General features: G+C 40.9%; 1 protein-coding gene across 7 annotated transcripts in view; it reads left to right on the forward strand.

Moving 5' to 3' along the window:
- The window catches only part of SYNE2 (spectrin repeat containing nuclear envelope protein 2), a 355793-nt gene that overhangs the window by 201148 nt on the left and 128749 nt on the right, over positions 1-25896 (forward strand). For all 7 annotated transcript variants that reach the window (XM_056546593.1, XM_056546588.1, XM_056546590.1 and 4 more), the window contains 11 exons: positions 1468-1614; positions 3271-3411; positions 3500-3682; positions 5146-5283; positions 6903-7088; positions 8808-8930; positions 10542-10724; positions 13119-13202; positions 14649-14831; positions 15469-15540; positions 20940-21011. In XM_056546593.1, coding sequence (XP_056402568.1) covers positions 1468-1614; positions 3271-3411; positions 3500-3682; positions 5146-5283; positions 6903-7088; positions 8808-8930; positions 10542-10724; positions 13119-13202; positions 14649-14831; positions 15469-15540; positions 20940-21011 — 1512 coding nt within the window. The remainder of the gene's footprint in view (positions 1-1467; positions 1615-3270; positions 3412-3499; positions 3683-5145; positions 5284-6902; positions 7089-8807; positions 8931-10541; positions 10725-13118; positions 13203-14648; positions 14832-15468; positions 15541-20939; positions 21012-25896) is intronic.

Genomic DNA, 25896 nt, shown 5'->3' on the forward strand with positions numbered 1-25896 from the left:
TGCTTGTCCTCAGTGTACAGAGCCCTGCTTGTCCTCAGTGTACAGAGCCCTGCTTGTCCTCAGTGTACAGAGCCCTGCTTGTCCTCAGTGTACAGAGCCCTGCTTGTCCTCAGTGTACAGAGCCCTGCTTGTCCTCAGTGTACAGAGCCCTGCTTGTCCTCAGTGTACAGAGCCCTGCTTGTCCTCAGTGTGCAGAGCCCTGCTTGTCCTCAGTGTACAGAGCCCTGCTTGTCCTCAGTGTACAGAGTCCTGCTTGTCCTCAGTGTACAGAGCCCTGCTTGTCCTCAGTGTACAGAGCCCTGCTTGTCCACACTTCCTGTATTTGGACTTCTCACAGAGACACAAAGACAATAGCTGTAGGAACAATAATATACACATTTTTAACAAATGTATATTACAGATATACATATAATGTTATTTTGTACATTATATAAAAATGTTTTGCTAATGACATGTACAGTTACACTTTAAACATTACACAGTTCCCATTGTAATCAATAGGCTGCCTGGTAATGTGATGAAAAACCAGGTCCTCCAGTTGCAGGTGACACTATTTGCAACAGCATTTAGTGCTTGCTCATAGCTTGGGGTCCTCAGAGGTCAAAAAGTTTGTGTGGGTTATTACCTCTCAGTTCCATTCATGTAAATAGAACTGGGCTGTGATACCGCAGACAAACTGAGGACAAGAGTGGCGCTGTTTCTGGAAGAAAACAGCTATGTTTTTGTAATCTTGGAGAACTTCAAATAAACTGTCCAATACAATATTTAAAATTATTTTTCTTAAAACCAGATAACAGCTAATTTTTTTGCAGGAAAGTTACATAAAATATCTCCAGTTTTCATAATAAGAGTAGCACATGTGAGATCTGCAGCAATTCATGGAGGTTTAGTACACTGAAGCCTGAACTACATTCCAAACAGTCGGCTGGCTTTACTCCAAACCTGTTCAGCGGCAATGCTTCACCACTCCGAGTAAATCTTAATATTCAGATGACTCTGAAAGCTCCATAAGAGAAACATGAATTGTTTACATCTGAATATCAGCCCCTGGGGAATGAGATTTGCAACAAGGGCCCAGTCATCAGATTGTGTTTGCATCTTATTCGTCCTATATTTCGGTTAAGCTTGCTTTTAGGAGAAGAAGACTTCCATTCTTTTCAGTGAAGAGAAGTCTCCTGATAGTGCTCTGCTCTATTGATCTGTATAATTAAATGAAAGGTGACACTGCTGCCGCCAAGCTGCCTGCTTATTGGACCTCTATTGTGTTCATTCTTTTAAATGTCTTTTTTTTCTTCTTCTCGACAAAGCATCACCTAAGGTGAAAGCAAGAACCCAGACTCACTCGCTCAGCCAGGTTTAATGGGTGGATGAAATGTCCATGTTCAGCAATAAGCATTAGTAGGAATGTGTCCCACTGCTGGACATGGGATATTTTACTAAACGTAATCTACTTTTTCTTTCCTTCAGGAGATTCAGAGTGAGATTGAGTCACAAAAGGAAGCAGTTCAACTTGTCATGGAAAAAGTCAGCGCCCGATATGCAGAACACGTTCCGGCTGAACTTCTTTCTCAGGCTAAGGAATGTCAGGAGTATATGCAAGAGATGGACCTGGAGGTAAGTTATGTCTATGTTTGTGTCTAGTGGAAACCCTCAAATGTACAACCGGTCACGAAGCCCTTGTGTGAAGACAAACATTTGTTCCTAAGACACAAAGAAGGAAGCCATTTGTTAAAGGGGTTGTACAGAAAAGGAAAAACATGGCTTCTTTCTTTTAAAAACAGTGCCACACAGGTTAAGTGTGTGTGGTGAGGGTGTGATGAGGGCAGATGGAATTACCTTAGGGGCAGATGGCATTAACCCCTTGTGTTCATGATGCCAGGGCGTGGATTATCCTCTACACCACCCAAAGGTATACCGCTGGATCCAGGGCCAAGCACGGGGGCAATAATGACTTTGACAACAAGTTTCGGAACAACGGCAGCTTTACTGAGTCAGACAGATGTAAAAGTCTATACAGCTTGTCTAGGTCCAAGGAGGTGACCAGTGACTTCAGAGACCACAAGGTTTGCTGGGACTTATAGTGGACTTGGACAATTTGATGCAGGGCCATGCTGACTTGAGACAGATTTGACTTGGACTGACTTGAAAGAGACTGACTATAACAGACTTCACCCCGTTTGTAGCTTACCAGGTTTTGACTTACACTTGTGGGGTAATAGACTTATGGAGTCCTGGCTGCGTGGTAGACTTTGGGCCTTCCTAGGACACCAGACACTCTCTCAGGACTTGACCTCACTGTAGCTCAGCAAAGACTCAAAGAGGAAGAGGAAGCTCCACCCAGGGCTTATATGGGGGAGACTTTGGAGGGGTCCCATAGGTCACCCTGTAGGTCACATGATCACTGGTACCGCCCTGGCCACAATCACATGACAATAATACAACAATATATGTACATTGCACTAAATAACATTTAAGATGATACATAAGACACCAGTACAGGGTGGGGGGGGGGGGGGGGGGGGTTGGGGCAAAGGTCACTGACATGGAGTCTGCCTGACAGGGCAGCAAGGGTACAGAGGTGCAACTCCTGTACTGGGTCACCACATGTGGTATTGCAGCTCAGTTCTATTTACTTTAGTGAGACTGATCTGCAATATCAGACACAACCTACGGACAGGAGGGGCACTGTTTGTAGAAAAAGCAGCCAGTTATTTTAAATCCCAACCCCATGAGTACAATATCCTTAGTGTTTATAGAGTCCATTCTGTATTCTTCACTGCTATAACTATTGTAACAGGCTGCCGAGGTACATCCAGACATATTACATTTAAAGGGGATGTTCCTCCTCAAAAGCTCCTCATTTGGGACAATATAAGGAGATCCAGGAAAGGGATCACCCATTATGAGGGATCAACACATATCTCTAGAACAGGGGTCTCAAACTGGTGGCCCTCCAGGTGTTGCAAAACTTGAACTCCCAGCATGCCTGGACAGGCCCAGACAACCATTTGCTGCAGCTAACTGCTGTCGGGTATACTGGGAGTTAAAGTTGTGCAAAATCTGGTGGGCCACCAGTTTGAGACCCCTGCTCTAGAATGTATATTTCGTATACTATTGTTTGAATATAGTATTGAAACCCATTTTAATCTTTGATGTATAGTAACAAATCATATGGAAACGGACATCAAGCTACTGTTGACAGATCTGTTTTGCCCTTCATTGAGTACTTAAGTGTATAGTGGGAATAATTTATTCATCATGCATTTTTAGGTTAAAAATAAAGTTCTGCAGAACTCTCCAGAGAACGTAATGAAGAGAAAGGTAGATGAGATCAAATCTGGTCTGCAAAGTATCGAAGTTCACTTAACAGAAAAAAGCCAAAATATTCAGCAAGCCAAAGAACTTCAGAATGTGAGGACATAAAGAGCGTAAACCTTCTCTGCAGCACATACGTGACATGATGAGCCATTTTACCATTGTGAATTCTTTATATTTCTAGAAAATCTGGGATGAAGTGGATTCATGGCTGTCTAGACTGCATGCCTTGGAGGCTGAGGTTCAGGAGATGGCTGAGGAAGACCCCGTTCAGGCCCATGAGTGGATGGATAAACTAACAGAGCCATTAAGTCACTACCAGCAAGTTACACACCTTGTGGAACGCAGGACTGCAAATCTAAACAAGGTGAGCGCCAGGGCGTGTATTTTCCTTTATTCATGTTTGTATCTCATAGCTGTCTGGGTTTTGCCTGGTTTATTTCAGAATAACATACAATTCTCTAAAACAGTGTTTTACTTTTGTGTTGGTTTTGCTGCTTTTTATAGACCTATAAATAAATGGCAGCTATTTTCGGAGTATTAGTGCCTATATTCTTTCACTTTATTTTCACTACTGAATGATTTATCCTAAAGTCTTTAAGGGGTACTCCGGCGCTAAGACATCTTATCCCCTATCCAAAGGATAGGGGATAAGATGCCTGATCGCGGGGGTCCTGCCGCTGGGGACCCCTTGATCTTGCACACAGCACCCCGTTATAATCAGCCCCAGAGCATGTTCACTCTGGGTCTGTGAACTGGCGATCACGGGGGTGCGGAGCATTGTGACATCACGGCCCCACCCCCATGTAACGTCACACCCCCTCCCATTGGCTTGCATTGAGGGGGCGGAGTGTGACGTCACACAGGGGCGGGGCTGTGACATCATAATGCTCCGGCCCCCATGATCGCCAGTAATCAGACCCGGAGCAAACATGCTCTGGGGACTGATTATAACGGGGTGCTGCGTGCAAGGGTGCTGCCCCTGGACATCTTATCCCCTATCCAAAGGGGATAAGATGTCTGATCGCGGGGGTCCCGCTGATGGGAACCCCCGCAATCTCCCTGCGTTCGTTTAGAGCATCGGGTGCAGTGCCAGAGACTTGTGACGTCATGGCCAGGCCCCACTTGCGATCTCACGGCCATACCCCCTCAATGCAAGTCTATAGGAGGGGCCCCTGCGATCAGACATCTTATCCCCTATCCTTTGGATAGGGGATAAGATGTCTAGGGGGCAGAGTACCCCTTTAAGATGCTTGTCGTAAAGTCTTTCCTTAATATATTATATATAATATTAAAGAATTTTTTTAGGCCTCTGGGACCCCCCACAATCTCCAGAGTTGGGCCCTGTATTTCCCTTTGCATGGTGCTACTTGTTGGCATGCACTCCATGCTTTCTATATGGGAGCTATGGGGATACAGGAGTGCTGTACTCTGCTATATCTGGTGTCCCCACAGACAGTTCATGGAGACGTGGGCCTTCTTCTACAGATCGAAAAAATGGTATAGGTGTCTGATCTGTGATCAGGGGGGGGGTTGGATGGTGATCTGACCTCTTGGACTCCCTGTGATCAGAAACTTATCTCCTATTCTGCGGGGGTACGTTTTAAAGTAGTGGAGTGGGTTTTCTACAGCAGGCCTTTTTATTCCATTTACCGTAATAATATGTTAGAAGACTATTAGGTTATTATTAATTTGTTAAACCAATATTATTGGATAAATATATATATTTAATGGGAAAAAAATGTAGTCTGTTGGTGTGCTGATTAATATAGATTAGACGAGACTATAAAATAGTAAGCATTGACTGAAAAGGAATATGTCTCTTGTCAGGCTGCTAGTAAACTGGAGGAATATGAGGACACCCTGAAGAGCATACAGACCTGGATACAAAACACTGATACCCTGTTAAATGAAGAGATGAAGGATTGCTCTGCTAAAGTCCTGAATAAGCATGCTGTTGCATTAGAGGTCAGAAAATATAATGTATTTACCAAGATTGTATGAATTTACAACACATTTATTGTATATAAAAAGTTTATAGTTCGTGTACATTAGTTTGTGTATATTAAATAGAATATAATATAGTTATAAATAGAATATAATATAATACAATAGTTTCAACATACAATGGTCTTTTCTGGACCATTGTAACTTGAAACCAGACTCAACATACAATGTACAGACAGTCCAGATCTGTGAAACATGTCAATGGCTCGAAGAACTGACCAATCAGAATGGGCATTTCACTGGTAAAACCCCTGTATTACTGAAGTGCATGCACTGACTGGTGTCTGGTAGCGCCCCCTAGTACAGGGAGGTATTACATGTTCTGTATTACTCTTTACCTGTGCCAGGGTTAGCTGCTCCTTTGGCCGGCTCCATGTTACTTTTTTTTAGCACATTGTGTATTCTGTACAGAACCCTGAAGAAGTTCCTGTCCTCTACATAGACCAGCATTTCCCAACCAAGGTGCCTCCAGCTGTTGCAAAACTACTACTCTCAGCATGCCCGGACAGCCTTTGACTGTCTCTCTGCCATCTCAGACATCATGTCCTCTTTATATCTGAAACTAAATCTTTCTAAAACAGAACTTCTTGTCTTTTCTCCATCAACTAATACTGTACCTAACCCTGACATTTCCATCTCGGTATGTGGTACTACCATAACTCCCGGGCAGCAGGCTCGCTGTCTTGGAGTTATACTTGACTCTGATCTGTCTTTCACTCCCCATATTCAGTCCCTTTCACGTTCTTGTCACCTGCATCTCAAAAACATTTCAAGAATCCGCCCATTTCTCACTACTGAAACTGCTAAAACTCTCATTATTGCTTTGATTCACTCCCGCCTCGACTACTGTAACTCTCTACTAATAGGCCTTCCCTTCTCCAAACTCTCTCCTCTCCAGTCCATCCTTAATGCCGCAGCCAGACTCATCTTCCTCTCCAGCCGCTACACCGACGCCTCCTCCCTGTGCCAGTCACTACACTGGTTACCAATTCAGTCCAGAATACAGTACAAAATCCTCAGTCTCACACACAAAGCTCTCCACAATGCTGCACCTCCCTACATCTCCTCTCTCATCTCCGTCTACCATCCTACACATTCTCTCCGATCTGCTAATGATCTCACACTAACATCTTCTATAATCCGAACTTCTCACTCCCGTCTCCAAGACTTCACTCGTGCTGCACCGGTTCTCTGGAATGCTATCCCTCAATCCCTCAGACTCAACAACATCATCCATAGTTTCAAACATGGCCTAAAAACACTTCTCTTCAGACAGGCCTATAACAGTCTCTAATTGGCCTCAACTTATCCCCAACATATCCCCAACATATCCCCAACATATCCCCAACATATCCCCACACCTCTTGTTTGAATACTTATTGTGTAATTTTATGTCTGATACTTGTCTTTGTTTGTACCCCATAATTGTAAGCGCTGCGGAATCTGTAGGCACTATATATATAAATAAATAAATAAAATATATAGTGCCAACATCTTCCACATCAGTCCATATCCTCCTTGATGAGGATTTGAAAATAATTAATAATTAATAATAATCATTTTTACTTGTCTCTAAACAGATTGCACTGGATGATTCAGAACAGAAGCAATATCTCCTTGACTCCATCCATTCGGAGCTGAGTGAGCTGGCTACGATCTTTGAAACAGAGAGCATTGTGGAACGTATCAGTGACATCAGTAATAAAATGTTAGATCTAAGGGAGAGGATCCTGAAAGTTCTTCCAGAAATTCAAATCATAACACATGTAAGGACCTCATCCTTTCTTCTAGCTTGGAATATCATTACTAAAGAAATTTACTAAACCCAACTATAAGAATAAGAATTTGCATAAAGTGGTTGTCCCAGTTAGATAATCATGAGTATATAAGGGGGGGGGGGGGGGTTGTTTCTCCTTGAGGAAATTAACAGCTGTTCTTGGGAGTCTTATAGGCCTGACAAAACGTTCTAAAAAAATAAAAAAAAAAAGGATGTATATTAGTCCTCCTCCGGAAGAAAAAGAATTAGCTCTCCAGTTGAAGTCGACAGAAGGGAGCTACCCTGTTATTCAACGAATGACCCATAAAAAGGTGTTAAAGCATAACTATGGATTATCAGGCAAACCGTGATCTTCTACAATAGTGAGAGGACCCATCTGTAGACTGCTGTGTTGGGAGATTTGCCTTCATCAGTATAGAGAAGGACACAGATTTGCTACACACACAGCTTTCTTCCTTCTGGGGAAGATTTAATATGCATACCTTCATCAGGGAGCCTTGTCTGGGATTTAGAAAGACTCCCTATGCCAGCTGACAGTCTCCCCAAGGTGTTTAAATTAACACTGTTGTTTTAAAATACTTCCCTCCAAATGATAACCTGTGTGATTTGTAAATATTTCTAAATCACTTAATTTACCAAAAATAATGCCTTCTCTCAATCAGCTGTCCATTACTTGTTGTTTGGGGAATTCTGTCTTTAGAAGTAGAGAGACCAAGGTGGAAGAGTAAATTGGACAGAGCTTAGCTAATGTTATATGCAGGGGAGAGCAATTAAGTCAGGGCTGTGTACCTGCAATATGTGAGCCCGTCTCCATCCTCCACAGGATCCTCAGTGTCCCTAAAATGGTAAATTAAGGCTTCTCCCTCATCTTGTCAGCAGCAGTTCACTGCTTAATGTAACCCCTTCTTTGCTGTGCTGTTTGTTCCATTTATGTTCACATGGCACCTTGCAAAATCAGTGCATCAGTTTCCCCTTCTCCCTCCATATACCATCTATAATAATGTACCGTAAATCATGCCCCAGCATGGTGCCAGCCTGCTTAATCCAGTGCATTTTCACCAGAACTATGTCATAGCAGTAAGGTCTGGGTGCAATGCTGTCCTTTTATTGGATAGACAACTAAGGGAGAAAAGCCCTGCCTGTGTACTACTGAAAACATCTCTGACATCCATCCACTGACATGGAGGAAATAAGAAATAGAGTTGTACACCTTGGAGGGGACGTTCATGTGCTCAATTACAGCAATAGAGATCACAAAAATCCTCTTGACACCACTAACAGAATCTTACATGTTTTTACATTTTTTTTAAAGGCTATGCTTTAATACTCCTAATCAACTAACAAAAGAGCTACTTTCAATAGGTGGCACTGGAGACCTATCTTTCTACCTTCCGGTGGAGGAATAATTTCTATACCATAAGGATATATTGATACCATAGTCATAGCAGAGAGAGTTTCTACAAAAGAGTATCTTACTCTGTGGCAGATGCCTATTGAAATAAAGGGGCAGTCATGCAATACTACATTTCTCCAGCAGTGGCCACTACAGGGGAAACGCACAGCCAAACAGAGTTAGCACTGAAAATCAGCAAGTATTGATTCGAGTACAACTGTAGGACATGAATAATTTACCAAAATAATAGTTTAACTACTTTTATCATCTAAACTACTTCTACATGTCAAATGTGTTGTTTGTCTCCATTTTAAGGAGGTGCTGGCTATAGAGGAAGAGGTAAAGAAGATGGAAAGGACCATAAATAAAATTAAAACAATTATGACATCCAATGACATTGATGATATGCCACCCAATGATCACTACATGCATGGACAGGTATGTCTCTAATATACAAGACTATAAGCACCTAAATGTATACATAGTTTCTAATTAAATGTAGAAATTTAAACCCTGCTATGTACCTTTTATGATATCCCATAGACCAGTGTTCCCCAACCTTTGGCTCTCCAGCTGTTATGAAACAATGATTTGCAGCATGCACTGTCAGGAAATTATGGAAGTTAGAGTTTTGCAACAAGTTGGGGTACACTACCATAGTATAGGTATAGTTATACCTAAAGACCCAAAATATTTGGTTGGATTACCCATTATTGTATTTACTACCATTTACAGCTGCCTTAAAGGGAATGTGTTGTTAGAAAATAACCTGTTGTTTAAATCAGGTTTTTTTGTTTACCATATTTTGTAAGATTTTTGGCAATAATTTTTTCTAATTTTCTATTTTTCTATTTATATTTTATAATAATACTGACATTTTGCAGTTTCTATTTTGGCCACTATGTCTTAAACTAATCTGAGACTTCCCTCTCTGTACTGACATCCTGTTGATTTGCTCTAGATGTTTGATAGGTGCTGGTCCCACTCGTGTTTGAATGAGGGTCTTCCAACCTTGTTGCTGCTACTGGACTAGTTTAGCTGTTGTATGCAGTTTCTCTAACTTCTTTTGTTTTTAATCGGAGTTGCATACATAATACAGCAATGTCAGCTTTCGGCCTCCTGACAACTCCTGGAGGCCACAAGCCCTAGATCTCAAGAAAAAGTCCCAGAGGTTGGATCTGTATCCAATGAAAAATTCATGGCAAATCCACAGGATGTTCAAGATGGGAATAACCCATGTAACAACAATGATATTAATTTATAAAGTTAATTTATAAAGTCCCCCTGGGCCACCCAGTAAGTAGTCCCCTGTGTGGGGACTTTCACTTACAAGTTCCGTTCGCTGCAGCCGTGGCCCCGTCCTGATTGCTTGAATGACGTCTCGCGTCACCGCTCTGCTCCCTAAGCAGACGGTGACGCGACTGGGGGCACAAATGTCCAAGGGGAAGGTGAGGATAATGATTTTAGCATATATGATGCATTGCCAAGCGTTATATATGCTAAAATCTGCTGATTGGTTCTCTTTAACTGTAATAATATGGCTGAAGAGCTTTCTTTTTGTGGAGACCTCCAGCTAGAGTAGGTAGTCTCATAGCCCAGGAAATTATCCCTGGCAGAAAGGCTGTGCAAATTACCTCTCCGCAAAGAGAAACACTGCCACCTCAGACCATCATGAAAGGCTACTCAACTAGACAACCAGCACCTAATGAGGAACAAGAACCCCAAAACAGCTGTCTACAGATGGGTCCTCTTTTTCGAGGAGATTCTGGTTTGGCTGATCAGATTAAAATTTTGGACATTGATTTGGTACATGGCTCTTTCCTTCTGGAGGAGAGAAAACTTGCATAGCATGTATTTTTGACGCTGGTAACTATCAGCTACATTCTGTCCCCAAAAATAAGTCTGAAAATGTCCAGATCACTAATAAGTAAGCTTACAGTGCGGACAGTTAGTGCCCATAAGGACTCGTAAATACAGTAAGGCTTTCGGCACTGGCTGGGAATATACATTATTCACATGTTTTTTTTTTCCTTTTTCTATACATTTTAGGTCATGCTGGATAACATAGGTCACATCAAAAAGACAATTGCTGAGATAGAAGTATATAGACCAATGCTGTCTTTATCAGAATCTGGTGTGCAGTCACTGTGTGTATTTAGAAGGATGGTGGTAGTCCTGAGAGAGGCTGAATTGCTGGATAAAGTTATCATGGAACAAAATCTTCTCTTAGAGGTAACATAAGATAGTATATACATGTATATGTTTGAAATACTCAAAAACACTCCATCTTACTACTGGAATAAAGTAAATAATAACATCTTAAAGGGGTACTCCGTCCCTGGCATCTTATCCCCTATCCAAAGGATAGGGGATAAGATGTTAGATCGCCGCTGTCCCGCTGCTGGGGAGCCCCGGGATCGCCACTGCGGCACTGCGCTATCATTACAGCACAGAGCGAGTTCGCTCTGTGCGTAATGACGGGCGATACAGGGGCCGGAGCAGCGTGACATCATGGCCCCGCCCCTCATGACATCACGGCCCGTACCCTAAATGCAAGTCTATGGCAGGGGGCGTGACGACCGCCACGCCCCCTTCCCATAGACTTGTATTGACCGGGGCGGGCCGTGACGTCACGAGGGGCGGAGCCGTGACGTAACGAGGCTCTGGCCCCTGTATTGCCCGTCATTACGTGCAGAGCGATCTCGCTCTGCGCAGTAATGATAGCGGGGTGCTGCAGCAGCGATCCCCGGGGTCCCCAGCAGCGGGACCCTGGTGATCTGACATCTTATCCCCTATCCTTTGGATAGGGGATAAGATGCCTAGGGGCGGAGTACCCCTTTAAGGACACAGACCATTTTTGTTGTTACTGTTTTTTTCTCCTCCACACCTTCTAAATGACATAACAAATTTATTTTTCCATTATAATGTCATTTAAAAAAAATTGGGGAAGTTACCTTAGTTTAGCATGTCAGTACGATTACAACGATACCTACAAGTTTTTTACAAAAATATAAAAAATAAAAAAACATCTAAAAATTGATTTGAGATACTATATAACTTTAACTTTATTATTTTTCAATTTGTGTGAGGGTTCGTTTTTGTGCAGTGTTTTGTAACTTTTATTAATACAATTTTAAGATGGATTTGGCTTTTTGCTCACTTTTTATCCCATGTTTTGTAGGATGTGAGGTGACAAAAAAAATTGCAATTTGCCACTTTTTAATATTTACAGTGTTCATGATCATTCAAAAAGTTTAGACATTTTCACTCATAGCGTTTGTTTTATTACATTGTTATATTACATTGTTAAATGCAGACGCACCCGGTGTATGTGTTGCCCGATGATAGGTGATGCGTTTTTTTCTTTTACTTCACATGCTACCAAAAATTTTTTTTTATTAAAAATCATCTGACTTGCGATAGTTCATTTGCCATCTACCTCCTGTCTTGTACCTGTGGGCTCCAGTACGTGGGGCGCATGGTTCAGACCGTGCGTTCACGAATGAACAAACACAGTTCCAATATAAGAAATGGGTTTTTGCTCATTTAACACTCAAACATAACAGTTGTATAGATATTATAAAACGTACAATTTTAGAAACGATCCCGGTACATGTACATAGGTTAAACAATAGGGAAGCCTATTGGATTTTCTCTCTTGCCACTTTATTTCCAGATGGTTTGAATGAAACCCTGGAAAATGCCCGTTAATTATTTATTTATTTAATTTTATTTTAATTTTATTTTTATATTTATATATATCTTTTTTTTTTCCATTCTCCTTTTCATGTATTATTTAATTTGACTTTTATACTTGTGATTGTTAATGTATTATTCTTATGTATTTACATGTTGCAAATTTTTTTTTCAAATTTTATTGGCTTGTAAGAGGTTAAGTCCTTTCCCATGAAGGGTTAAGATTTTTCCCTATATAACCTTCGTTTGTTGCACATTCCTACATGCATGAAGAAGCGGAACTTCCGTGAAACCTGTTGCATTGTGGGTAATTAAACATCCCGTATTTTATCCTGGTCTCAGCGCTTGATTTTATCTTGCTGGTATTTGGAGGAGATTTTTATCTATCACTTTCTAAGTAAGGCAATCTTTGCTAGACCGATTATTTTGAGTATCACTTTTTCATGACCCTTTACATTTATTCCTATCCCTAAAATTGCACATCTCGCTTCAAATGGGAGAATAACTTTAAATTCCTTGGCAATTTTCCTATACACGCTCTCCCAGAATTCTCTAACTCTCCAGCAGTCCCACATTAAGTGCAGTACATTGGCTACTTCCCTATGTGATTGCTTATACACTACACTGCAATACTAATGTATTCAGGGTACTGTTATTCTCACAATCACCTATTACAGTCTGCTTGTGGTAGGGTTTAATAGGTGTGATATCCTGGCAGCCATGAAAACCTGTTGCTCCCATTAAAAAATCAATCAATGCAGAATTTTGGACCTATATGTGATAAAGACATTAAAAATTGCTCTAATATTGCAAAGAAATAAATTGACTTACGTGTCACCATGGAGCCCTAGGCTTATAATAGTAGTTATTAATCCAACAAGATAAAGAATTTTCCATTTTAAAATGTGTTCTTTCATCCATATTTTGCAGCCGATCATAAGTGAAATATCAGAACTGGAAAAAGAGCACGAAAATGCCCAACAAGTGTCCAGAGAAGAGTCATCTGATATAAAGGTAAATGTCAAATACTGTACTTACATAATACAGCAAACCTATTCATATGATCTCAATCCTATGCCAAACCCTTTTTACAATATGTAGATGTCTCAGATAGTTAACACTATGTGGCAGTAGTAAAGCTTCTTACTAGTGTTGCTCGCGAATATTCGCAATTCGAATATTATTCGCGAATATAGCATATTCGCGAATTCGCGAATTTCGCGAATATAGCGCTATATATTCGTAATTACGAATATTCGTTTTTTTTTTTTTTTTTGTTTTGTTTTTTTCTTCATAGTACACATCACAGTGATCATCCCTCTCTGCTTCCAGCTTGTGTGGTGTAAAGAAGGCTCTAATACTACTATGTGAGACTGGCTACGAAAATTCGCATATGCGAAAATTAACATATGCTAATTTTCGCATATGTGAATTTTGCGTATGTTAAGTTTGTGTATATTAATTTTCACATATGTTAATTTTCGCATACGCGAATTTTCGCATATGCGAAAATAAAACGAGGATATAACGAATATGCGAATATTCGCGAATATATGACGAATATTCGTCCATATATTCGCGAATATTCGCGAATTCGAATATGGCCTATGCCGCTCAACACTACTTCTTACTAAAGTGTGAGTAATATATACTGTATGACTATAGTCAATATGTACCGGCTTATGTGTACCAGATACCTTAAAATCAATGGATAAGAGTGGATCTATTTAAAATAAATAAATAAATTCCTTGTAATACCCTTCGCAGTAGCTTTCCTGTTGGTTGTCCACCCTACCCAAACTGCAATGAAAGACAAAAACTATGGGATTGTTTCATGAAGACAACCACTGCCCATATGCTATGCTCTATTAGAACATATACTGTAGATCCTTGCTCGAGACTCGTACTCTTTGTACAGAATGGGGAAACCACCAGTAAGAGCAGCTCTCACTCTTGTGCAATTCAGACATTTATGTAATACATGGAAACCTATCTTTTTATACGGTTGCCTTTTAATACTATATTAGTCTGGCTAGACCCCTTTAAATACTTCCCACTCTATTACTAGGGACCAGTGACCCCTATAAATGCTTGTGCAGCAATGCTGGTGATACATAGGCATTTCATCTCACAGATGACATGTAGTGTAGAAAGTGCCTATGCTAATGTCCACATGTGCATTGAGGTCCAATCTAGTCACCACTGATTGAAGAACCTGTTGCTAGACCGGTGTTCCCAGCGGAAGGCGGTTTGGGCATGCTGAAAGTCATAGTTTTTCAACAGCTGTAGAGTCACAGGTTGGGAAATAAAGAGCTAGACAATGACAAACTCTGTTTTCCCCAGTTATCAGACTCACTTAGCAATATGACTACTGCCAACCAACAACCAACCTCCTGAGACCACTCATGGTTATTATAGTTAGTAACTTGCTCTCTTATTTTATTTAATATTTCCTTCTAGGAGAAGACTGAAGATATGAAGAAACAAATGGAGAGACTAAACCAAAAGAAGGAAGCGATTCTACTTTCCCAACGCAACTTAGTCAATGAACAGCTTGAACATTTAAGGCTGGAGCCAGATAATCAAGACTTGGAGTCCATATTGTCTCCAATAACTGAAGGCATGAACACCATCCAAACAGAGGTAACTAACATCTCAGCTGCAATGTCGGAAAAAGGTTTGGTATGGTTCAGTTGTTGAGCAGGCACTATGCAATAATAGTGTACAAAGACCATCATGGCACAAATAGAAGCTACAACCCATGAATTTCTGCTTGATTTGCTAATTGATTCCAAAGTGGGCTCAAGTTCTAAGCCTAGCTGTGATGGGCCCCACTGAGGTCCTTCTGAAGCTGAGTGGAGTGGATCACCCAGTGCAGGGGTATATTACTTATTTTTTGGAGCATTTAACTAATCAGTCCTTATCGATGACATATTGGAGCATATACAGTTTAGTACAATTGGGCTACCATAGCAAAGATCAGACTTGGCATCCCATTATAGTACAAGGTTTTGCTGGAGAGGAAAATTCTGCTCAGGTTCTCATTACCCAATAGCAACAAGGGTTCTTCTTTCTTAGGGGCCCATGGCAGCTGCCTCTATAGTACAAAAGCCCTTCAGAGTATTTGCCTTCATGGCTTGCAAACTGTGAATCCCAAAGACATGCATGCATTTTAGTAGACTATATTATGTTTTTACATATCTTGGTATAGTAAGTATAATAGGCAAGTAGTTCTGTTAGGTATTGCTCTACTCTGCTGAGATGTCTTTGTTGTGTTTAGGTACAAAGAAGGGATTCCTATGTCTTGCCATCATTGGCTGAGGAGATGGAAGACTCTACACTGGTTGCAGAAGTAAGAAGGTTTTGGTTGTCAAAATTATTTTTTTTTTTTAAGTTTATAGGGATAACTATCAAACACTGGCATATAATAGTGTAAGACATAGGGATGGGAAACATGCTTGTGTATGCAAAAACATATGTGAATGTTCTAGAAACATATTTGCGCAACCAAAATAAACACATTGGACAGTGGGAATCCAACTGCACTGTAACCGCCCTGCTAGGACAAGTCCCTAGAAAGGAAAAGATCAAAGAAAGAACAAAGAAAAGAATGAGAGAGAAAGATAAATAAAATGGGGGGAGTGGTATGGGGTATAGGGAAAGGAAACTCTAATACAGTCACTATCCAGAACCCATTGGCAGAAAAAAGACAGGGAGCCAGCCACATTAGACCAAAGTGTTATAACCAAGCCAGGAATGTTACTCTGTACAGTTTATAGGTGATTTAGTCATAATGTAGTGGTTTACTCATATGTACTGTATGTGCCGTGTTATTACAATTACATAGTCCCAGACACATCCTAGTACAGGACAGACCACGTGGATAGGTAAACAATAAAGGCTAATATACCAAGAAGCCATTATGTGTTCTCCATAGCTGCAGAATCTCTCATCATTGCTGTGAACGTAGGTTATGTAATGCAAATGTATTTTTTAAGGGGTTGTCCCAGCATACCAGTTTTTAAAGTCATAGATACTGTACATATAAACATTGAAAATGCACACTAACTGTGCATTCACCAACATCATATGGGTTCTCCCTTTCCAAATTAGCAGTCCAGAACTTTACACCACGTGACTGCCTGCTATTGAAAACTACATTTACCAGGAGCCCTGACTCCTTTCTGTGCACATGAGCTGCAAATTTTGGGTAAGCACAGGTGAACTGCGCACACTCGCTAGGACAGGCGAAACCGTGCATGCGCCTGCTTTCTGCACAAGGAGAAGTGCACATCTTTGTCCTGTTCAAGAAGACTACCAGGGAATATAACCAGAGCCAACCAGGTAAACCACCAATCGGATGGGGTCATTTGGTTGGAGGGGGCAGATCTCTAGACACATAAATTTTGGATAAATTATACTGTTTTCTAGGCAACAGGACATTATTTTAGTGTTGGGGACAAGTCATTATAGTATGTTCACGAATACAGAATTGGCGATATATTATAGATATTATAGAAATATAATAGTAAGAAGTATAATATTATAATATTAACTAATTCCCAACACAGGGTTAATAATATAAAGGTTTATTCACTAACACACTATAAATACACTATATAACTTTAGCTAACATGTACAGTATAAATCCGTATAATATCAATTTATCTCAGTGTATACAACAATGACTAAGACAACTTCAATACATTAGTAGTCACATTACAATTTAACCCAATACAACCTTTTTACCCACCCACCTAATTAAAAACCAATAAATGTTTTAATTTTGCATCTATAGATTATATATATATATATATATATATATATATATATATATATATATATATATATATATAATGTATTTTATTGCATTATATATATATATAATATAAGTTTGACTTTCAGGGTGCTGACTGGGGTTCTACCTTCAGAGATATTTTATCACTAAAGTCCTCACAACTCCTTTTCTGGTCCATCAGCCCATCTGATCCACAAAGGGACTGGCAACATTTCGAAGGCTGCTACCTTCTTCCTGAGCATGTGTAGTACACACAGGGGGAGATTTATCAAAACCTGTGCAAAGAAAAAGTTGCTGAGTTGCCCATAGCAACCAATCAGCTCGCTTCTTTCATTTTTAACAAGGCCTCTGCAAAAATGAAAGAAGCGATCTGATTGGTTGCTATGGGCAACTGGGCAACTTTTCCTCTCAACAGGTTTTGATAAATCTCCCCCACAGCCCCTATAATACATAGTTTAGAACTATTGAATCTGTGGGGAACAAAATAAGGCTGGTCGGCTTGAAAAGGACTTTGGGGGAGATTTATTATCACTTTTAGAGCATTTTTTTGTCTATTTTTAGGCGCAGTTCAGGCACAAGCAGCATATTTTTTGACTTTTATGCGTCTTTTGATATAGACAGTTTCACTCTTTTTGCCTACCTGTAGAACATTTTCTTTTTGACCATGCAGTGGTCACATATTTATCATTTGCGACTTTTTTTAGGCGCAAAGCTACACCACCTACCAGTAGGCGTGAGAATAATTTCTACCTTCCACAATTCAACCTTTAACCTCTTGTGGACGACAGCGTCCCACTCCCCTTCTATGACACGTGCTCAGGAGCTGAGCGCAGGTCATAGCTGGGTGGTCCTGGCGGCTGCCTGCCACCAGGACCCATCTCTAATGCCAGACATCACCGATCACGGTGATGCCCGCCTTTAACCCCTTAGACACCACAATCAAATTTGATTGTAGCGTCTAAAATGAAAGTAAAAATGTCCAGGCAACTCTTTAAGTAAGTAAAAACACCTAACCTGCCAAATTCAGGACCCAGGAAAGTGTCTACTTCCCTTCCTCAAAAGCATCTAGAAGAAGTGTATGTGGTAAAGGTTTTTCCTCCATAGCAGAGCTGCGCAAAATTTATCATCCTGCTGCACCTTCTTCATAAATAAGATGCACGCTAGTCAAACCTACCACTCAAATAAACGTGGGAGAATAGCTCTACCGTAGACAGTCTTTGATAAATCCCGGCTAGAGATGAGCCGAATTTACCGAATTTACAGTAAATTTGATTCGTCACGAACTTCTCGGCTCGGCAGTTGATGACTTTTCCTGCATAAATTAGTTCAGCTTTCAGGTGCTCCGGTGGGCTGAAGAAGGTGGATACAGTCCTAGGAAAGAGTCTCCTAGGACTGTATCCACCTTTTCCAGCCCACGGGAGCACCGGAAAGCTGAACTAATTTATGCAGGATAAGCTATCAACTGCCGAGCCGAGAAGTTCATGACGAATCGAATTTACTGTAAATTCGCTCATCTCTAATCCCGGCCTTTGTGTGGTCTGAAAATGTTTAAATATTGTTGTGGACACTTGATATAAGAAATATGACACGCGTCTTTTCTTGTAGGAATTATAAGTACTACTCTGCATATAATTATTTCACATATGTATATATACACTATACTCATGTCATTTAACTCTGACCACATGGTCAATGTGAGTTAGACCAGTATTCGGCACGCAGCCTACTGTCATTTTACGGGTAGTTACGTACCTGTGTGTGAAGTAGGGATACTACAAATTTTTAGGTAACACAGCCGTAGGGCCCTGCAGTCTGTGAACCATCATTGGATTTTTGGATTATTGATTGTCCATTTTAATAAACGTTATTTTACATCTATACATTGGTTTAATGTAAGGATTCCCAACATACACTCTAGATCAGTACTTGTGACAGATGGTAAACTGAGGACTGAGAAATTTAGATTTTCCGTATTTTTTCCCAATCTCGGGGTGTGAGCGGATCTCAGTTAACCTTGTTTACTTTGCTGTGAGCTGCGCGTACAAACTTTTATTGTTCTAAATTTTTAAATATGTCTATAAGAAAAATGGATAAAGAAATCTTATTGCAGTGGATTCTGGAGCGTAGTAAGATCTTTTTATTTTCGAGGGGAACAATTTGTTAACACAAAGAGAATCTCCGACCTTCTGCTGTAAATGTTTAATCCAAAAAAAACTACACTTATGCAATGGGCTGTGGTTTGTGTTAAAGAATTGCATTTTAATATACAATATAATTGAAATACTCAATTTTCTAACTAATAATAGAAACGTAAACGAAAAGTAGTTAGGCTCTAGATCAGTGTTTTCTTCCCCAACCACTGTGCCTCCTGCTGTTGCAAAACTACAACTCCCAGCATGCCCGGACAGCCAAAGGCAACAGCAGGGGGCACACTGGTTGGGAAACACTGTTTTAAGGCTGCATTCACACCACGTTTTTGCAATACAGTTCCCGTATACGTTTTCAATGTGAAAACCGTATGCATATGCCAAAAGATGCATCAGGTTGTGTCCGTTTTGCATCCTGTACGGTTTTGTCAGTTTTTTTTTCCCGTACTCAAAACTACCACGGTTTTTGGCCCGGGTGAAAAACTGTATTAGGCTGGGTTCACACCACGTTTTTCAAATACGGTTACCGTATATGGTTTTCCGCTAAAAAACGTATGGCAAAAACCGTATGCAACCGTATACAACCGTATGACTCCAAATTAAAACGTATATGGTTTTTCCCCGTACGGTTCTATACATTTGCATCAGTTTTTGCCAACGGTTTTGCTATTTTGTTGGAATTAGTTTTCCAGCAATTTAATAAAGTTACTATTGTTCTATTGAAATTCCTTCTGCGCATGTGTCAACTCCAAAAACGGATTAGAAAAACCGTGTGCAACCGTATTCTGAAATTCTGTGTACGGTTCTCATAGACAACAATGTTAAAAGAACCGCATACGGTTCGCATAAGGTTTTCCAACCGGAGGCAAAAACCTGGTCACCAGCGTTTTTGCCTACGGTTGAAAAATCAGCAAAACCGTATCTGAGGCAAAACGGATGCAACCGTACACAACATTTGGAATACGGTTTACAATGCATTCTCTATGCATACGGTTTCGGATACGGTCGTATACGTTTTTTTGCGGAGAACCGTATACGGTTACCGTATTTGAAAAACGTAGTGTGAACCCAGCCTTAAACCGTATACATTTTTTTTTTTTAACACGGGAGTCAACGGGAACCGTATGTGATTACGGTTCCATCCGGTTTTCACCATGCGGTTTTTGACTTTGCACAGTTTTTTTTTTCTTGGAATTTCAATCAAACAAGTGAAACTTTATTCAAAATGGAGTGAAAAATTCAAAACCTATACGTTTTTTTCTTTAAAAACGGATGCAACCGGACATAATTTTTCAAGCCGTATACGGTTTTTAACTGGATACGGGTTGAAATTTGTACACACGTTTTGATACAGTTTAGTCAGGTTTTGAGGAATCTGTTTTACATCAAAAACCTGATACGGGAACTGTATTGCAAAAACGTGGTGTGTATGCACCCTAACCGTTTCACAGTTTCCTTTTTAAACCTGTATTCAAATATGCTATTCTTTCCTGGTCATTTGTCCATTACAAGACAATGCAGTCATTTGCATCTGTGTGTATGACACCAGGGACTGGAGACGCGGCTTTTTCTACAACCAGTGATTACCCGGCTTCGCGTCCTCCCTTTCTCAGCCTTCGTATTATACAAATATGTGGCCAGACATGTTTGTGACTAATGAGTGATGTTGAGGTAACTTCTCCTGTCACACAGCTCGTGCCTTGGTTTCACACTCTACAAGTTGGCCTCGTGCAGCGCCTCACAAGGGGTACATGACACCTTTAATTACAGTATATTTTACTTACTGTACTTTACATAACCTTACAGGCAGAGGACTTCTGTACCGGACTTCAGCCTGAACATGAAGTAGAGGCGACTGGCGTTCCTCCTTCATCCCAGGTAAATATCAATTCTTCAAAAATGTAATTAAAACAATGTTGTATTAGATTATGCTTAAGCAACTAGTGCACTGCCACTTTAAATAGTGTAGACTCCAGTTCAATGCAATGACGACACCATGGTTTGTGGATTGCTATGTATTGCAAGTGTATATGCTCAGAAGCTTCTTACCTCCCCAAAAAAGACATCCCCTCTTTCTATATTCAGTTTTGGGGACAGGGGATAAGGCCATGTTCACACGAGGGAATTTCTGTGCAGAATTCCGCATGGATATTACGCAACAGCAGAGTCCCATTGATTCCCATTGATTCCCACACAGAAATGCATTTCCATCTATGTCTCCTAGCGCCAGCATGTTCTAGCAGCGCTCCACTGTCAGGGCAATGTCCGCTCGGAGATTGCCCGTGTGGATATTCCACCATGTGAACATAGCCTAAGAAGTCTTTAAAAAGACCAAAAAAAAAAAAAAAAGGAAGTTGTAATTCCTGTTCGTGCCTATAGGGGAGTGAAAGGGTTGTTGTTGATTTGCTCTTTGTTGGCAATGTTTGATGTGATACAGATGTGGTACGTCTTTGACATTTGACACTTTTGGGACTACATCAATTGTGCAAATGTTACTACTGGGTAAGATACTGCAATACATGTACATCTGTATCTCCTGTTCAACGCAGAAGTGACTGACTTGTTTTGGGCCTTAAAGTGTACCTGTTGTCAACAAAAATGTTTTATATAATGTAGATAATATTATTATATGTATATTTGTAATATACATTGGTTAAAAAATGTGCATATTTTTGTCCCTGCAGCTATTGCATGTGTGTCTCTATGAGGAGTCCAAACACAGGAAGTGAGGGTGGACAAGCAGGGCTCTGTGCAGTAAGAAAAAGCAGGAGAGTGTGCAATGAGACTCTATGACACGTTCCTGGCTCACACAACAGGATGATTGACAAGCCAGGAGTCTGTACAGATCCCTCCTTGTCCTTCCCTCACTTCCTGTTTTTGGACTCATCATAGAGACACACAGACAATAGCTGCAGAGACAGCATTTTTTCTCCCAAAAATATACACAATTTTTAATCAATGTATATTACAAATATATATATATATATATATATATATATATATATATATATATATATAATGGTATTATCTGCAATATATAAAAAGTTTTTGTTGACAACAGGTACATTTTAATAATGACATTTTTTATTTAATTTTTATACTGTAGAATTCTAAGAGCAATACTTTGCAGTTTTTTTTCTGCAGTCAATATAGCTATATAAAGGCTCATTTACATAATGTTTTGGGGATACAGCTCCTATATTCCCCTGGGCCCGTGCAGCACCCCCATTCATTTGAATGAGCCACACGACAGTCTGCAAAATTTTGGCCCATATCCGGTTTTGTGGCCGGACTGAAGACCGTGGTCTGCTGCTGTTTTGGTCTGGCAACAAAACCGCATACGGTCCAAAAAGGAGCCGACTGGAGTCACTAGCTGATTCCTTCTCATTCAGATGAATGGGGTGCGGCATGGGTCTGGCGGGGATACACCAACAGCGGTTTTCAAATTCTCCCTCTGTATCCCCAAAACATGATATGAATGCACCCTTAGAGTTGTATTTTGTATGGCACTGTTTTGGGGTACAATTAGTGTATTGAAAAATGTTATTAATTTTTACAGTATTGAGATGGATGGAAAAAAAAACTGTAGTTACCACCATTGCTTTTTTGGTTATGCTTTTAGGGCATTTACTTTTAAGTATTAAATCAAATGATAAATATATTCTGTTGGTAGATATGATTACAGAGATGCTGTCACAATTCGGCTGGCTGGAGGTGGATCCTCTGTGCCAGAGAGGGATTGGCGTGGACCGTGTTGGTGGACCGGTTCTAAGTTGCTACTGGTATTCACCAGAGCCCGCCGCAAAGCGGGATGGTCTTGCAGCGGCGGTAGCAACCAGGTCGTATCCACCAGCAACGGCTCAACCTCTCTGACTGCTGAAGATAAGCGCGGTACAAGGGAGTAGACAAGAGCAAGGTCGGACGTAGCAGAAGGTCAGGGCAGGCAGCAAGGATCGTAGTCAGGGGCAACGGCAGGAGGTCTGGAACACAGGCTAGGAACACACAAGGGAACGCTTTCACTGGCACAATGGCAACAAGTTCCGGCGAGGGAGTGCAGGGGAAGTGAGGTATAAGTAGGGAGTGCACAGGTGATAACACTGATTAGGCCTGCTGCGCCAATCAGTGGCGCAGTGGCCCTTTAAATTGCAGAGACCCGGCGCGCGCGCGCCCTAAGGAGCGGGGCCGCGTGCGCCGGGACAAGACAGACGGGGAACGGGTCAGGTACGGGAGCCGGGATGCGCATCGCGAGCGGGCGCCTCCTGCGTCGCGAATCGCATCCCGGCTGGGAGTGATATTGCAGCGCACCCGGTCAGCAGGTCTGACCGGGGCGCTGCGAATGAGAGGATGCTGCGAGCACTCCGGGGAGAAGCGGGGACCCGGAGCGCTCGGCGTTACAGATGCCACTTTTGCATAGTTTTTTTTTACTAGCATTATGGGGTACATGCAACTTTTGAATTCCTTTTTTTAAAAGTTGGACAAAAAATATGGACTTTGATGGAAATTTTGGTAGATAAATCAAAATAAATGTAGCATTGTGCTTTGTTCTAATTTAGGCTGCATAAATATATTGTTGCCAACATTATAAATAATAACCATGACATTACTAATCTAGAAAAGGGAAACATTGGGCCTCATTTACTAAGAGTATTGGTTTTTACTAGTGGGAAATGTTGTTTCAGATGTCAGGATTCCACCATATGTATGTGATAGCCTGTGGGATGTAGGGTATGGGGAGTGTAGCTGTGCTTGTTAACCCTTGCTATTCGTGACTCCAGGGTAAGGACGCCTCAGTAATGCTTGTCCTACCGCCACCCTTCCCAAGAGCGATAGGAAGGTAGATAATAATAGAATGTCCACAACCTTGAGAGTTTTCTGAAACAGGTATAACTTTTACTGAAGGTTTTCTGCAAGCTTCATAAACTGAACAGTCTCTATGCATACAACTGCTTTCTCTGGAGATTGACAAAGGTTGGGACTTATTCGCTGTTCCACTGGATTTTGGGGAATTAGTTGCGGTCCAGTAGTCACGCTAGCATTAGCAGGGGTAGTTTAGAACTCATGGTTTTATTTTCTGCTGAGGCCGGTAGGCTTTGAGGCCTAGCGTGTCTTTGAAAGTTGCATAGATCCGTCCTGCTATCCCTCTAAAACCCAAGAGGGGGATAATTGGCTACAGCTCCCTTATATGGGCAGGGGCTGGACTAGTGCTAATTGGTCCATACTGATGTCAATCACCATTACAAAGATTTGTGGGTAACACGTGACCCAAGGACCTCCTAAGGTCCTCCAACATACAATAGAGGTTATTAACATGGTCACATGACCGAAGGTCCTGCAACGCTAAACAAGGTAAGTACTATACATTATCCTAGATATATACTATTATTAAATATATACATATATTAACATTAGATAATTAGACTTAAGAAGAGGCGGCTATGGGCTGTCCCACCTGAGGGACCCTACCTGAACGTAGTTACTCTGACTTTGGGGACCTCTACACTTGGTACAGTATGTAATACGGTTCCGGGCCACCACATGTACTATGGGGATCACAGATTTACAAGTCGGGAAATTTTTCTGACCAGCTTTTTCTAGGTGGAAATTTCCAGCCATTTAGTAAGATTTTCTGTGAATTCAATAGTAAAAAGGTTGGGTTGTGAAAGCACGCCCCCTTTCGGGCCAGCCATGCCCCCTTTCCTTTTTACAAGGCAATGTCGGGTGAGTTGGATTTTCCTGGTGCACCCTGTCGCACACTGTCAGAGACATGCTTCAGTCACTATGCACCAAAATAACTTAGAAAAAACAGACAAAAACTAGTGAGTTTTAGCTTAGTAAATGAGGCCCATTATGTATAATAAGGATTCTGATCCACGATTGGTAGGGACAATGAGTGATGGGGACAGCACACCTCATACTCTGTCCTTCGTGTCCCTACACAGACACATCTGCTCATGACACAGAGAATGTGCACAATACTCTCCCATAGAAGTCAAATTACAAAACATTTTACACAAGTTTTGAGACTTAAAAACATTATAGTCGCACATGGTGCCTGCCATATTTGTCTAAAAAATGTGCGTTATTCTGCAAAAAAGTTTTAGAAAGTGGCAAGAACCATTTGCATGGCTTGGGGTCTGGCGTGGATTTTTTTTTATTTGACTATGCTACAAGGGCTGTAAAGTTAGTGTAGTCCATAATATAGTGGCTGTACCTGTGTGTGATGATTTTCTCACAATTCTTCTGTGATTTGAATGGAACGCAACTCATTTGTATTTCAATGGGTGGGGTGACTGATGTGTGGGAGAGAAGAAAGTGACCTAACACTTACAAACAAGGAATTATGGAATGTGTTGTTTCAGAGAACAAACTTTAACAGGAAATTACTAGTTTACAAAAAGATAGCCACAATGTTATGGTAATCTCAGCACAGATCCTTCCTAAGCATGTCCATGCAGGTACAAAACAAAATCACCTATGGATAACCCCTCCGGTGGAAAACATTTATTTATTTATTTTTAAATCAACTGGTGCCAGAAAGTTAAACAGATTTGTAAATTACTTCTATTAACAAATCTTTATCCTTCCAATACTTTTTAGTAGCTGTATGCTACAGCATTCTTTTCTTTTTGAATTTATTTTTTGTCTTGTCCACAGTGCTCTCTGTTGACACCTAATGCCCGTATCAGGAACTGTTCAGAGCAGGAGAAAATCCTCATAGCAAACCTGTGCTACTCTGGACAGTTCCTGACACGGACAGAGGTGT

Source organism: Hyla sarda, chromosome 11, assembly GCF_029499605.1.
Source record: "Hyla sarda isolate aHylSar1 chromosome 11, aHylSar1.hap1, whole genome shotgun sequence".
NCBI classification, from domain to species: Eukaryota; Metazoa; Chordata; class Amphibia; order Anura; family Hylidae; genus Hyla; species Hyla sarda.